The sequence below is a fragment of the Larus michahellis genome, chromosome 7 (genome assembly GCF_964199755.1).
Source record: "Larus michahellis chromosome 7, bLarMic1.1, whole genome shotgun sequence".
Classification (NCBI taxonomy): domain Eukaryota; kingdom Metazoa; phylum Chordata; class Aves; order Charadriiformes; family Laridae; genus Larus; species Larus michahellis.
The window spans coordinates 5,785,631-5,800,311 of NC_133902.1; the positions used below are offsets into that span (position 1 = coordinate 5,785,631).

At 50.6% G+C, this 14,681-nt stretch overlaps 1 protein-coding gene across 1 annotated transcript in view; it reads left to right on the plus strand.

Annotated features, from left to right (window-relative positions):
- The first annotated feature begins 1,630 nt into the window (after positions 1-1,630).
- NXN (nucleoredoxin) overlaps positions 1,631-14,681 on the plus strand; it is a 53,351-nt gene continuing 40,300 nt past the window's right edge. Inside the window, exon 1 of the mRNA XM_074595400.1 lies at positions 1,631-1,981. Coding sequence (XP_074451501.1) covers positions 1,664-1,981 — 318 coding nt within the window. The 5' untranslated portion in view covers positions 1,631-1,663. The remainder of the gene's footprint in view (positions 1,982-14,681) is intronic.

Sequence of the window (14,681 nt, forward strand, 5' to 3'; positions counted from 1 at the left end):
CCTCACCTGGCGATGTTGTTCCGTGAGAACAGCCGTTTCCTCACTGAATTTCATTGTTCTTTAAGAGAGAGAGAAAGGCTTTTAACTTGTTCTTACAGAGCATCTTGCTTCTGCTTCGTTCGCTAAAAACGGGGCCAGACAAATTAACTGCAGCCATAAATATTATTTTTACGGTGGAATATTTATATCGCCACATGGGTTGGTCGAGTTCAGGGCCGCAGACTTAAAAAACATCTTCCCTGACCTGAAGAGTCCAAATACTTAATTAAGGCAGATAAGGCAGGACAAATAAAAACAAGACAAAACTCCTCTTGCTTTGAACCACCTCTAGGGAGCAGGTCTTGGCAAAAGAAGAGAGAGATTGTAAAGCTGTAATAATAATAATGATAATTAATTGTATTTATAAAGCATCCCCTAATGGCTCTGGATGCTATACAACGATTTTAAATACAATTGAAAGCATCAACAGTAAGACACCAAATGAGAATCCAAATAAGGAAATGTTGTAAAAACAAAGGTGTATTTTACAGTAGCTAGCAAGTTTTTAGAGGGCTGGTTTGGGGCTGTTTCACAAAGCGGAGGTGTCCAGCCTGGGTGCACACTCTGTTGTCGCAGCGCCGGTGCAGCGCTGTGTCTCTGGGAATGCGTGCGGATGCTCCAAACCAAAATCCTCAAACTTCAGCCCCCCCAACCCATCCTCTGGACTCAGCCTCGCACACGCTCACACGTTTATTTCTCTTTATGGGAGTGGAGGGTGCATGTTTGTGTGCCGGCGAGGGCAGGCGGGTTGGCCTCTGTGGCAGGGACAGACAGACAGACGTCAGTCTGGAGGGGCTGAGGATTCACGCTGCGGTGAATTCTGCGGGCTTGCAGATTACAGACCGTGATTACAAAGAGCAAATGCATTTTAAAGCCTGGTTTGCACATCACTGTTTATGCTTTATTTCCTTTCTGTATTCCAGCCAGCCAGGCGGTGTAATTCAACGCAGCCGAAATTTCCTTGTGTTTACACTTCTGGATTGGTTTTCGGGTTTTTCCGCTCGCCATTGATAAGGGTAAACACATATTTACATTAGATTTGGAAAACAAAGACGAGACGGGCCCTTGTCCTGCAGCCTTTGTGGAGCCTTGCTCTGCCCCGACCCGGGGGGCCAGCTAGCTGGAAGCTGCCCTTCTCTGGGCAGGGATTTAAGGGATGGGTGTCCCTCGGGTGTCCCACGGGTGTCCCTCGGGTGTCCCAGCTGGATGCGGGTATCGCATGGGGAGCTGAGGACGGGCGTTTTGCAGGACGGGCAACTCGTGGCGAGGACGAGCTGGTCCCCAGCAGCCACCGCCTCCTGGCAGCGGGGACAGTGCGGTGGGGACAAGGCCAGCGCCTGTGCGGCGGGCACCGGCCATCCCTCCCTCCTCTCCCCGGGGGGCAGCCGGGCCCCGGGCGGGGAGTGAAGCTGAGGCCCGGGGGGAGGCTGTACCCACGGCGGGCTGTCCCACGCCACGCGCGGGGAGGGGACACGGGAGGCGGCGGGGCGCGGAGCGGGGCGGAGGGGGCCGGGCCGGGCCGGGCCGTGCGGGAGGCGGGCGCCGCGCGGCAGCGCCCCCTGGCGGGGCGGGGCGGGGCCGGCGCGGGGCTGCGGCGGCGGAGCGGGGAGCGGAGCGGGGCGGGATGGCGGGCGCCCTGTCGGAGGTGCTGGGCGAGGTGCTGGTGTCGGCGGACGGGGAGGAGGTGGCCGTGTCGGCCTTGGCCGCCCGCGGGGTCTCGTTGGTGGGGCTTTACTTCGGCTGCAGCCTCGGCGGCTCCTGCGCCCAGCTCGGCGCCAGCCTGGCCGCCTTCTACGGGCGCTTCAGGGGGGAGGCGGCGGCGGCCGGCGGGCAGCGCCTGGAGATCGTCTTCGTGTCGGCGGAGCAGGAGCAGCAGCAGTGGCAGGAGGCCGTGCGGGCCATGCCCTGGCTGGCGCTGCCCTTCGCCGACAAGCACCGCAAGGTGAGACCGGGGGGCCGGCGGGGGAAGGGGGGGGGAGGTGGCGCGCCCCGGGCTTTGTCTGGGGGCGGCGGGGCTCGGCCGGGTCCCCCCCCACCCCGGCCCTGCCGGGGCGGGTCCCGCGGGGTGCGGGGTGGGCGCCTTCCAGAAAGTTCCCGGGAGGAACCGGGGGGAAGGAGGGGAGGGGGTCGGCTGCCGTCCCGCGGGGCGACGCCGCCTCGCCCGGCTCCTCCGGGCGGGGAGAGCCCGCAGGCTCCGTTCCCCTTCCACGGGTTGGGGGGAGCCGGGCCCGGGCGGCGGCGGGTCCCTCAGAGGAGCGGGGCGAGCGGGCGAGGCGTGTCGGTAGCCGCCGCTCCGAGCCCAGACCCGGGACCCCTGGCTCCGCCCGGGCTGAGGGGAGCAGGCCTCGGTGCGGGCCGTGGACAGGCCCCCCGGGTTTGGGTACAGAAGGGGAGCCATGGCCTCCACTAGCCCCTGGGAGGGCGTTTGGTGGTCGAGGAGCGAGTTTGGAGCCCGGCTTGGAAGCTGCCGGGCAAGTTGGTGCGATGGTGTTCGTTATCCGTCTTCATTTAGCAGCTGGTGTGGTCGATACTCTATAAGTTAGAGCCCCTCATCCAAAGAGTTTAATTGGAAAGACAGATATCAGACAAAAAGCGCTCTGTGAGAGGCAGACGGGGAAGGCTGGGCTTCCAGATCCCAGCGAGCTCGCAACATTGGTAGATGTTATTTGAAAAAAAAAAAAAAAAAAAAAAAAAAAAGCCTTTACAAACCTAATCTCTGGAAGCTATTGAGTAAGAATTAAAAAGATGGTGCCCCACTGTGCCATTTCTAAGCATCTTTCCGGCGAGTGATCGCGGCTGCTGGTCTGGAAGCAGCCTTGGCTTGGCTCTCGGCGAGGTGCGTTCTCCACTTCACCGGGGACTGGGGTCACTCCGGTACCTGCGAACCCCCTCGGGCATCCCCCGTGTCCGGGCTCTGTGAGGCCGTGGTGGGACAAGAGGGACCACTTCTTCCTGGACAGGTCTCTGAACCTTCCTCTGCCGGCACTTTGCACCGTTCGTTAGGCAAAGGAGTCATTTAAGGAGAAGTTGGCTGCCCATCTGGCTGCGCTGTGGGATGTCCCCTCTGCTGAGAAGTTGTGTAGCTATTTTGAAACCCAGGTTCGGCTTTTTGGCTGGTTTGCTGCAGGTTTTTGTCGCTAAGCCCCTGGTTCTGTGAAAACTGGTGTGTTTAACGCCGTGCACCTGGATGATGATGCTGAAGGCCCCCAGTTTGCCCCTTTGAAGTCCAGGTGCTTCTAACTGGGAGCTTCCAGGCATGGTCACGGCTCAGGGTCTGAGACCGGTTTCATTAACAAGGGGAGTTGTAACAGAAGCTTCATCCTTCAGAGAAATTACAGTTTAATTCCGGTGTCTTTAAAACCAAACCCTCTTCCTACAGGGACATGAAAAGATTGTGGTTTCAATTAGTAGCTGGCCATTTCCCTACAGAACATTTCAGATTATTTAGCTGGTGGGACTTTTTGCTTGCCATATTTGCTTTAAAAATTCCACTGCAACACAGTTAAATGGTTGGGAAATTGTAGAAGTGGAAAGTGGCATTAATTTTACATGCCGGCCAATACTTCCATCTATTAGATTGCAAGAAAACATGAAATAAAAAGATTATGGGGTCTTAAACTCTTATTCCAAGAAGCCCTGAGTTAAATTCAGGATTATTTTTGTGCGGCGCGTAAAGTAATTGAAGCTCGTGCTGTATATTTTCAAAACTAAGCAGATGTGATGTGGCTTTGGAGGAAGCTTAATCTATGGATAACAGAGAACCTATTTGTAAGTTATAAAGGGCAATTATGTCGGGATATCAGATTTCTAAACAGGAGATTTATAACCTGTAGTTCAGGCAGTTAGAAGTTTCCTTGTATAATAGGCTGATTTTTAAATAGTCAGGTTAATGACCTGACTCTCCAGAAAAGCACAAACTTTCTATTTTTCAAAAACATGCCATCAGGAGCCGGGGATATCTAGCATATGTTCGGTACCTCGCCGGCTTAATTTGTTTAAAAACAAAAAGCATTAGAAAAATGTAGGCAGACCTTTTGAGTTATGGTTCCTTTGCACTAAAGGCTACTCCTAAACCCGATGTGAGACAAGCCCCAGAGAATTATATAGATTTATGGGAAGAAAGGGATCTTATAGATGCAGAATAGAGATAACAGAGAGAGAGGTGGGAATGTCGGGCTGGGAGCTGAACTCTATCCCCGAGCTCTCAGCCTCAGCCCCCGGAGACGCTGTGGAGACCCCGTCCTTGGAGGTTGCAGCGTTTGGCTGGGTGAAGCCGTGGCCGAAGGGGTCTTGTGTTGGTGACTGCAGGCTCAAAGACCTCCAGAGGTCCCTTACAGCCAGTGCTTCCTGCTGAGAGTTGGTTAATTTATCTACTGAGGTCGTGAAAGCTTTGGGGAGAGATGACTTCCTATCCCATATTGGCTGTAGCATCGTTTTTGTTGCTCAGAATTATTGAATAATACAGCTACTACGGTCTTGGTTTCCTCCTGAAACATTTATCAGCGTGTGCCTTGTCTTTCTTTGGTGTACTCTGTGTTTTTTTTAACGTTTTTCCCTCTTCCAAACGTTGGACTTCGATAGGTCTTAAAAAACCAGGCTCCTTTCTGGGCTTACAGAAAGATTCCCACAGTCCTAAAAGTAAAATAGCATCTTATTCTCATGGTTATTGGTGAAAGTAGTATGGGTTGTCAAAGAAAACAGCCACTCTTCGTTGAATGCCCCAGTAACTCAATAATGCCGGGGTGCAGTTACCCAGGGCATAACAGCCTGTGCGTCTCGCAACAACCAGTTGAATTTGGGTAACTTTAGCATATAGCAATTTCTGTCTCCAAACCAGTAATAAAAGCAAGCAGTACAAGTCAGCAAACATCTGGATGTGGGGAAAGCCTTTGATTAATGAGGAGGATGGCATAATGCCTCTGTCTGAGCCACAGCCAGCCGTATTACTGGGGTTTCTTTCAAGAGCAAAACCGTAACGCTCCAAATGAGATTGGAGGCCTTTGACTCATGATACACATCCCTCAATTAAGCTGTTCAGCCCCGGATTCGGGTAGCTATACACAGCTGTTGTTAATTGATTTGTCTTCCGATAATGCCTGGCGTTGCTGAGCAGAGCATGGGGGAGAGATGTTGCTCCGTGTCTTTGTTTCATTTGGGGTTTTGGTTTAACATCACCCTGTTGTTATCTGTTTGCATGAACAGCTGCTCAAGTTCTGGAGGGTTGGTTTAATAACAGCTTTAATTCCTGATTGCTACTGAGAACCTCGGTAATGTAAACAGCCCCCATCTGTCTACGTGCCCTGATGTCCACCGGCGCCCGTGACGGGGCAGCGCCCTCCCCGCTGTCGGGAGGACCCCAGACTTCTGGTGAGCTCCGGACCATCTCTGCTGCAGAGTCCACCTACCCTCGGAGGGAATTCAGGTGCCCTTCGAGGGCTTAGGGCATGCAGGCTTTGGGAGGACGGCAGGAGCATGCTGTCCTGCTGCGCTGTGTTGCTGTGGGACACCTCGGTCATTTCTGCTAAAAAAAAAATAAATTGGGCACATTCTCTGTTGAGTAGGTCCTTTCACTCGGGTCCACATAGGAGTGGGAGAACGGAGGGTCATGGTGCCGGAGGAGAAAAGGCTGTGTGTGGGTCTGTGCTGGGAGGGAAGCAGCTTATCTTTTGCTGTTGTTTATTTGCCCTTGCTTTTGTTTTTACTTGTTACTTACTTGGCCCAGTTGTCTTCCTCATTCTTTCCAATCTGGACTTTTCTAATTACGCTTATTTGGTGCATCCACACAGCGCCGCGGTGGTGTAGGGTCTGCTCTTCGCCTCTTGTTTTGTATTTGCTTTCCACTGTATTTACGCATCCGCTTGAGCGTTGCCCAGATTCTTCTTGGGAAGGCAAACCCACTTCCACTGGAGCTGGAATACTTCTGCTCTGGTTTTAAATAAATGCAAAACATGTTGATTATGCTTCTGTGATTATTCAGTCAAGTATCTGAAAACAGTTTGAGGAGCTCTCTTTGCTCACGCTGGTAAATACACTTCGGTTGGGACAGAGCATTTTTATCTTAAAAGCTGGATTTATATACCCTGCCCTATTTATTTTCTGCCATGTTCACATGAAATTTGTCTTTTGCCGAATTGTGTGTCAGAGGCATGTGATCTTTCTCTGCATGTAAAGGAGATGTTTGTTCTGTCTCGCCCTAAGGAGGTGGAAAAGAGCAAGTTGGTAGCTTTGGATTTTATTATTTTAGTGGCCTGACTACTCTGGTAGGTGATCTGAGTTGGGCACGAATAGAACACCCCTTCTGTGCTGGGAGTCCGTCTTCCTCAGCACCGCAAATAAAATGGGGGTCTTAAGGTCGATAGGTGAAAGTGACCAACCTCTTGCTTATTTGCAGATATCTCTTTGTGAGGTCTTTTTTTTAATTATTAGTATTTTTTACTTCCTATATTCCCTTCCCACCTTCCCAAGAAAAGGGCCTTTTCTTTCGCTCTGCTTACAAAGATCTTCTACTGTAGGAACCTCTCCTAATAAGACACTGGGTACTCTTTTGTAGGTAGAGCTTGTGCAAGAAGTGGTGGGGAGGAGGTAGAAATGTTATTAAATTAGACTGTACACAATTTTTTTGGGGGGGGGGGAGAAATACCAACCGCATACCCTTGATTATAGCTTAAGGTACACCCCAGTTTTCAGGGATTCATAACTTTTCATTTTGAAATCGCCATCTGCTGAGATCTGGGAGGCAAGTGGTCAGCACAGATGTGGGATTTGTCTAACAGAGAATTTTGTAAATCACTTGACGCAGCTTTTGAGTTTCATCATATAAAAATATCTAGGTAATCACTTTCAGCTGTGTTCCTGACTTTGTATTTCTGGGGTGGGAATGTATATGAAATCTTTGGCTCACGGGGATGTAGATTTGAAAAATATGGTCTTTTCATGACATAAGGCTATTGAGCAAGAAGCAAGGCATTAGCAGCACCAACCGATTCTTTGTTTGCTTTGAAACTCGCTGGTTCTGAAACATAAGAACGGGAGATCTATGAAAGCAGCAGAGAGAAGCCTGTGTGCTGGTTTTCATTGTGGCATCTTAATCCAGATGTTGAAATGAAAACGTTATTTAAAAATGCATGGTTGACATTTTCGCTTGTTACTCTCAGGTTGCGGAACTAAGCAAAGCAACTTTGCTTTTTAAAGTAATCAGTGCACAGTTCTCCAAAAATGCATTCTTTTAGGCGCTGAACATGTAACAGCTTTACAAAAGAAGGTAGAAAATAATGGAGGGTTTTTCTGTGCGATTCTGGAGAAGTACAACAGTGAACTTCAGTTATGACTGCAGAATAAGCTATTCGGTATTTCCACATTGTGAGGACGACATTGAAGCCAAAACATTCTCTAATTTTTGTTGTTGGTGCCGCTTTTCCAAATTATTTCTAAGTATATTTTATACAGCTTTGCAGTGACCCTCCATACAACTAGCAGTCATCTCTCATGCCAAAACACTAATCCTTCAGTGAAATCCCCGTAAGCATTCACTGCTGTCAGCAGACAGCAAGTCTGGGGGCTGTGTATAAAATCCAGGTCCTGCACTAGTTGTGAAAACATCACAGACGTCCTTGGAGGTTGGATTTCCCCATATATCCAAACTGTGGCCTGCCTGAGCGCTTTCCCTGGGGGAGAATTAGTATTTTAAATGTCTTGCTGATGTGTCATCTGCCGTGTTGTTTATTGCGTCCTTCAGTCGGTAATTGCCCATGTGTGAGGGCCAGCTCTGAAAGTCCTTGGACATCTTTCCATCATCAAATCCTCCTGGCTCCACGGTGGGGAGAAGCAGCAGGAGCTTTTCCTGATCACACACGGTTGGGTCCTCTGAGCTGGGCCCTGCAAGTCCTGTCCCCAAAATTGACATCAGGTTTGCGTTGCTTTCAGATGGTGGCTTCTTCAAGGGGTTTGGTAACGTTTTGGTTTGAAATGCAGTAAGCTGTCTCCTTGTTTAATACATGAAACGATCCTTTTGTACCGTTGCCTATAGGTATTTTTTAGCACTGAGAAAGCTTGTGTGAAATTCATTGCAAGTTCATTGTTAGCTGGTACGGGTTTTCAGGGAGTCCAGGGGGTTTTAAAGTTGGGAGTTTTTTGATCCTTTCTTGTGGACATACTTCTAATGTTTCAAAGCGGCGTACGGTAGGGTTAGCTCACGCAGCCCGGGTAGGGTTTCTCTTCTCCTGAATTGCATCTGAGTAGAGCGCTCTGTTTTGCATTCCTGTTTTTTTCAGCAAACGCTCCCAGTGTGGAAGTTGGGGGTATGGTTTTAATCTAAGTCGAGTCAGAAGATATTGCACTTCTTGGTGATCAGACCAGGGGGATTCTTGCCCCAGCCCCACGCACCCTCCTCCCCAGCAAGCCAGATTCAACGTATTGGTCGTCTGCTCCTCATTGCTAGAGTTTTGATGTGAAATGTAGGGATATAGGGAAACTGAGAGGGTACGGGAGGCTGTGATGCAGCAGGCTGAACTCTGAATTCAAGGAAACAAGTTTGAGCAGTGCTTGCCTGAGCATTTGCTTGGTGAGAAGCTCGTTGGTGCGTGCGGATTGCTTCCTCCTCCTCCTCCTCCTTCCCCTCCCCATTTTTTATCAGGGAAACAAGTTCCAAGCAAAATATTCCAAAGTGATATTTAATTACTCTTTAAAATGCAACTATTTGTCTTATCAGCCATGTGGATTTCTCTTTGCTGCTTTGATTTGACAGTTAGTAGTTTGTCATTTTTAAAAAGCTTACACACTCCAGGAATCTGTGATTTTTGTGCTTTTGAAAGTAGAGATGTTGAATTAACTGCAGCTTTGAACTATTCACGGATAATTTCGGGCCCCCTGCTTTCAGCAAATAACAAGCTGACTCCTGAGCTTTCAGGCTGGGTTGAATACTGAATAATCACGACTTTATAGCAGTGTGTATTCTCTAAACTGGTTCCATAGCACGTCACAGTGTAAGGCACGATAGATTTGAAACATTTTTCTAGACAGATCACTTTGTGCTCGTGCCATCTCCAGATAATAACGATTAAGAAAGGGGGAGTAATGCCAGCGTGCGGAGGGTGTTTGGATTCATTACGACTTGGGCTTTGTGCAGGTTAATTCCCCTCGGTTCCCGGGGTAGGAGCCCCGGCTGGGGGCCGGGGGTGTTGTTGAGCTGGGGAGAGGGCTTTCCCCCAGCACTGCCTTGATGTACCTCTGCAGGGCAGCTTCCTCTGTGCTGGCTGGGTCTGCTGCTTCTCTGGATGCTCTGTAGGTGAAAAACGCAATTAGAGTTAAATCTGTGGGTCGCGAGGTAAAGAGGTGGCCAGTGGAGCAGCTGGGAGCGGGATGAGTTGACAAGTAAGCAAATAGATGTATGAAATTCTCTCATGGGAAAGTGAATTATACAAGTATTTCAGATTACAACGTGAGCGTCTTGTATGATAGCTGATCGCCTTTTCATCATCTCGGTTTTCCAAAGAAAATGTGCTGTCTTATTGATTTGGCTTAGAGTACACACAATTAATGGAAGGGTGAAACTAAAAAGATGCAGGAATGGTTTCTGCATACTCTCACGTCTGTCTTTCAACACCATGAAAAATTGCAACCAACAATTAATATGTAAAGAATTTGCGGTCTTTATTTAGTGTGAGTGACTGACTGCTTCGGTTGCGTCAGGGAGCTTTTGCAATCTGATCAACCCCCTGCCTGGAGCCCAGCAAGCCCCTCTGGCCTCAAAACAAAGCGACGGGAGCCCCTGAGGAGGCACGGGGGAGCCGGGGGGGTTGCTGGCTCCCAGCCCGAGCGGGGAGGTGAGCGCTGGGCACCGAGCCTGGATGCTGGGGAGAATCCACTCCGTAAAGGATGTGCTTCAGATGATCGGTGGCATCGCAACTGTGGAGCCCAGGAATGGTGCACGGGGAGGGGAGAGCATCTTCTGGGAAGCAAACCCAGGGCAGAGCAAACTGGGAAGCCAAAGGCTTGTAGGGTGGAAGGCAGTGGGGCTACCTGGTGCTGCTGGGGGACAAGGTTCGACAGTCTCTTCGGGCAGACTCGGCGCCATAGCAGCAGGGTGGTGTGACATGTTGCTGTGTGTATTTTGCACCCGTGAAGGTCTGCACCAGTTGAAGCTATCCTGCCTGGCCAAGGAGAGAAACTCCAGCGTCCTCCGGCAACATTTTGTCTGTCTTTACAACTGTGGCTAAATCCAACCTGAAGTTAAAATATTTTAATGGAGAAAAGATGCAAAGGTCCCTATTTAAAATGAATTTGCCAAGATTTTTATTTCGTGCCTGAGGCATAAAAAATAGCTGGTGGCATCCTCGGATACGAGAGGGGCTCGGTGTGGCCGGCCCCCGGGAGGGGGTGGCAGCTGGCACAGGGGGTCAGAAGCCGCCAGGAGGGATCTCTGCGGGGCTGGGCTTTGACAGCCGAGAAGGGAGAGTTGTTTTATGTTTCAATGCACGGATTTAAGAATCTGGGTGAGAATTAGGTAATGTTTGCAGAAGAGAGTAGAAGGCAACTGAAATGAATTGCAACTGCGTGAGCGAGCCGGAGAGAGAAATTCTAGTTCTCCCTCGTTCCCAAGAGATTCCCACTGGAGAGATGAAGTCATAGCCATTACTTCATTAGCGTTAACTCAGGATGCTGACAAATGAGCCCTCTTGATTTGTGCCGGGCCAGTTGAAGAGAATACTGCCCCGGCTCTCTCCCGGTGCCTCAGCAGTGGCTGCCCTTGCCGTGGCATTGGCAGAAGCACATCCCAGCTCCCCAGCCACGCTGATTCAGCTCAGCCTTTTCTTTTCAACTGCCACTGCTTCGTCCAGCGTGCCAGCTCCGAGCTGGCTTTTAGAAATCCTGCTGTGCAGAAGGCTGCTGCCAAGGGATGGGCAGGCAGGCGAGTGCGAGCAGCAGCAGCCTTGTACTCGCCAGAACCTCTCCATCAACGCCCCAGCCCGTGCCCAGTGCGGGGAGTGTTAATGGTACCCAACGGTCCGAGCCCCACTTCCAGAGCAAACAGACGGGTGTAGGATCTCACCCTCGCCACTCGCAGCGTTGCTGTGGGAGTCCCTTTTGGAAAAAGTGTGAAATTTATTGTAATATGTGCTGAGGATCTTACGGCGGATCTGAGCCGCTAAATCCTCTAAACCTGAGCCCGCAGCTTCATTGACAGGGCCTCTCACTTTGCTCTGCTCCAAGCTTATGGTTTCACTGCTCCAATATTTTTCCATACATGGAAGCATTCCTGCCCCAGCCTGGGCTAATCCTGACATGCCACTGCATCTGGATGTTAGCTCATTTCTCGCAGCTGACACTGTGCAAAGGCAGATGTCTGAACTTACTTTTGTTTAAATAGATTTAATTCAACCAGCAAAAGTCTCACCCTATAGGTAACCAAGGGGGGTAAAAAAAAAAAAAAAGTGGTTTTCCATTTTATCAACTTCCCAGGGCTGTTAGGTGGATGAATTGGTCCCCAGTAATGCCGTGCTTTGGAAATGTATAGTATTTAAATTGCAGAGGGGTTACAAACCACCGTTTTGTGTCTCCAGCACAAGCTGAACCCATCTCCTTGCTGTGGCTTGGTCGGCGGAGAGGAGCTCCTGCCCACTCATCCCATCGCATTGCAATGTGCTCCCGGCCTCTCCCTTCCACTCTGACGGCCCTCCGGAGTCTCCGTGCTGTGTGGGGTGTATTTAGTAACTTGGTGAGACTGGGACCTTGCAACTGAGCCGAACACATCAGTCATATGGGAGGAAGAGATGCATGTGCTGGTGAGCTGCTGTTTGAGCCGGGGGCCTGTTCTTAATCCCTCCCTCGCCAGGGCGGGTTGTAAGTTTTAATTAAATGCCTATAAGGTGCTCTGCGATCCTCTGCTGAAAGGCCCTGTTTAAGGGCAAAGCCTTTGAATAAAAGCTTAGAGACCTTTCCCACCCGTCGGGAAAGAGTTGGAGCTGAAACAGCGAGACCCAAGCAGTTGAATCTGAACAGATGTTGGTTCTCCCCCACTTTGATAGTTCAAAAGGATTATTCTTCCTCTCCCCAGTAAAGGAGAAACAGTGATTTTATTAGCGTTGCCAGGGATCTCAGCTCCGTTCCCTCCTGCTCACTGCTAGTTAAAAGGTCACATGCTGGGCTGGAGGTGGGCACGGAGAGTTTCAGTTGTGGGCTGCGCTGGTTCGTTTGCAGTTCAGCATCCACTTGCCCAGCCCTCGCTGGAGGTCCCGGGTGAATCCCGTGTTGTCCTCTCCTTGCTTGGCTGCTGCTGTTGGGTGGAGGAATAAGACAACTTAAACTGAGCCGGGAGGAGGACAGCAAGGGTAAAGCGGTGTGGGAAGGAGAAGACAATTTCCAGGTTTGCTGTCGGAGCTGTGAAGCAGATGAAACTGCCCTTGCGTGACTGTTTCCGACCCTGAGAAGTGAGAGAGTCCAAGAGCCTGCAGATGCCTCCAGCCTCACCAACAGACCCCCCCCACCCCTCCGTTTGCCCCTCCAAACACAGCCCGCGGCCTGGGCAACAGCAGCACTGTGATCCTTGCACAGGTACTTGGGTCTGATGGGCTCTGAGCATCAGACAGATCACCATGGTGTTAGAAACGTTCTTCACCCCCTCCAAGTTTTTCTGGCTGCTGTTCTGTCGCTCTCCGAGCAAATCCAAGGGCAGCAGTCTACAAATCCTGCCTTGCAAGTACTGCCTGGGCGTTTAGCTTGCAGGAACGCTCTTCTTTTATCAACTGATAGCTGGTGTTTTGAGAGGGCAGGGAGCTGTGCTTATTTCCTTCTGAGAGGTTGGTGATTCTACAAGCTTATTTTTCAGGGTGCTGCCTTTTAAATCCTGGTTTGTGGCTGTAAGGCAGAGGCCGCATCGCTGTTGCATTACAGGCTGCTTCTAACGAGCTCTTCCCTGTAATCTGTGCTCGGGAGCTTTGCAAATGGCCGCATGCATTATAGGGAAGTCCTGCTGTCTTCCTCCGACGGGCAGGAACACTGATGCGAGAGGGGTCTGGGGGCTGGATGAGTGACGAGAATGGGGATCTGCAGCCAACAATGCCGGGATTTACTGGTCCCAGTCCCCCAGGAACAGCCCCATCTCACCAGCCCCACGCAGCGAGTGAACCTCAGCCCCTGGTCGTGCTCAGCTTCCCTGCCTGCCGTCGCCACAGCCATTGCCCCCTGCTGCTGCCGCCGTCGTGCTTCCAAAATCAGTTCGTTCCAGGGTTAGAAAAGACCCATTTTTGTGTCCTAAGCACTGGATTTCACAGATATAGAAGGGGAAAAGGTCTTAATGCCTGCAGCTTGATCTGCTAATCTGAAAGCATGGCAAGTTCTTCGTAGGAAGATTTGCTGCCCGGCTTTCTCAATGCAAGTTTGCGCAAATACGTTTTATTCCTATAATGGGTCATAGCAGCTGGATGCCTCCCACCACGATTCCTGATATTTAGGTCCTTGATTCTGGTGAAGACACACAGCAATAAATTAAATGAGATGGGGACTTTCAGAGAGTAGTACAGATGATGGGAAACTGAGGGCAGGGACTACTTAAGTGCTAACGTATGGCACAGCTTTGACTCCATTCCTTTTTAAAGGAATGGAAAAAGCTATGGGCTGCTGTGCCAGCAATTTTGCCTCCCCCTTGTCTTCAAAGACCTGCTGGCCACCTCTGTTGCAATGCTTCTTGACGGTCAAGGCCCTCCGTGCCTTTCTGTCCTCTTGCTGGCCCGATCCAGACACGCTTAGGCACTCTCTCTTTGGTTTTCTTGCTTTCTTGGCAAACACTGGGAAAGCCGACTGTTAAATGAGATTTCTCGATTCTTTATAAGTCTCTCACTTTTTTCCTCCTTAGATGTGACCTGCTTTAGGTTTCATTTAGCTGCAGAGATTCAAGTAGAACGATTTGATTCCCTTATCCACCTCCGTCTGTGTTAATGCGCTGTGTCTTTGACTGATGGTTTAATTATTGTGTGTGACAGGAGCATCCAGGGCCCCGCTCGGCAGAAGGTGTTTATCTCTGAGGTGGCGCGCAAAGTAGATGTCTGCCGCCCCAGTTGCTCCCAGGACAGGTTTTTGCCTAGAGAGGCAGTTTTCAAGCCGGTTAATCGCCACGTTGTGAAGCAGAAGGGTAGGTGGCTGTCCCTGCCTTTCCCTGCGGGCATGTCCCTGCCGGCTGCGTGGGGCCAGTGGCTTCCGAGGTGGAAGGATGGTGATGTGGTAGGTTGGGGAGTGCCGCCTATGTTGGGAAGAGCCGTCTCGGCAGAGGGACAGTGAGTGTGGGAGAGCAGAGGGAGGGAGGGATGGGTGGATGGATGGATGGAGAGGCGCGAGGACCAGGCTGGAGAGGGGAGCAGAGCGGTTCCTTGCCTGGAACGTCACTTTGCTCCAGGCAGACTGGCTTTGAATCGCGGGAAGGCTCCAGATTTTACTCCATTTTAAAAATGAAACGCCCTGTGAGCCCTGCATGTTTTATGTTGCTTTTTGGCTTGGGCTGGCCTAGCAGCAGCCCTGCATTGGGCCGCATCCAGCGTCCTCTTTTTGATGTTTTTCTCCATGAGGATTTGCTGCAGTCTTCACAGCTGAAAAAGTGGAGTCGTCTGCATAAAACCCAGTAACTCTCTAAGGTTAAGAGGCCACCGAATACC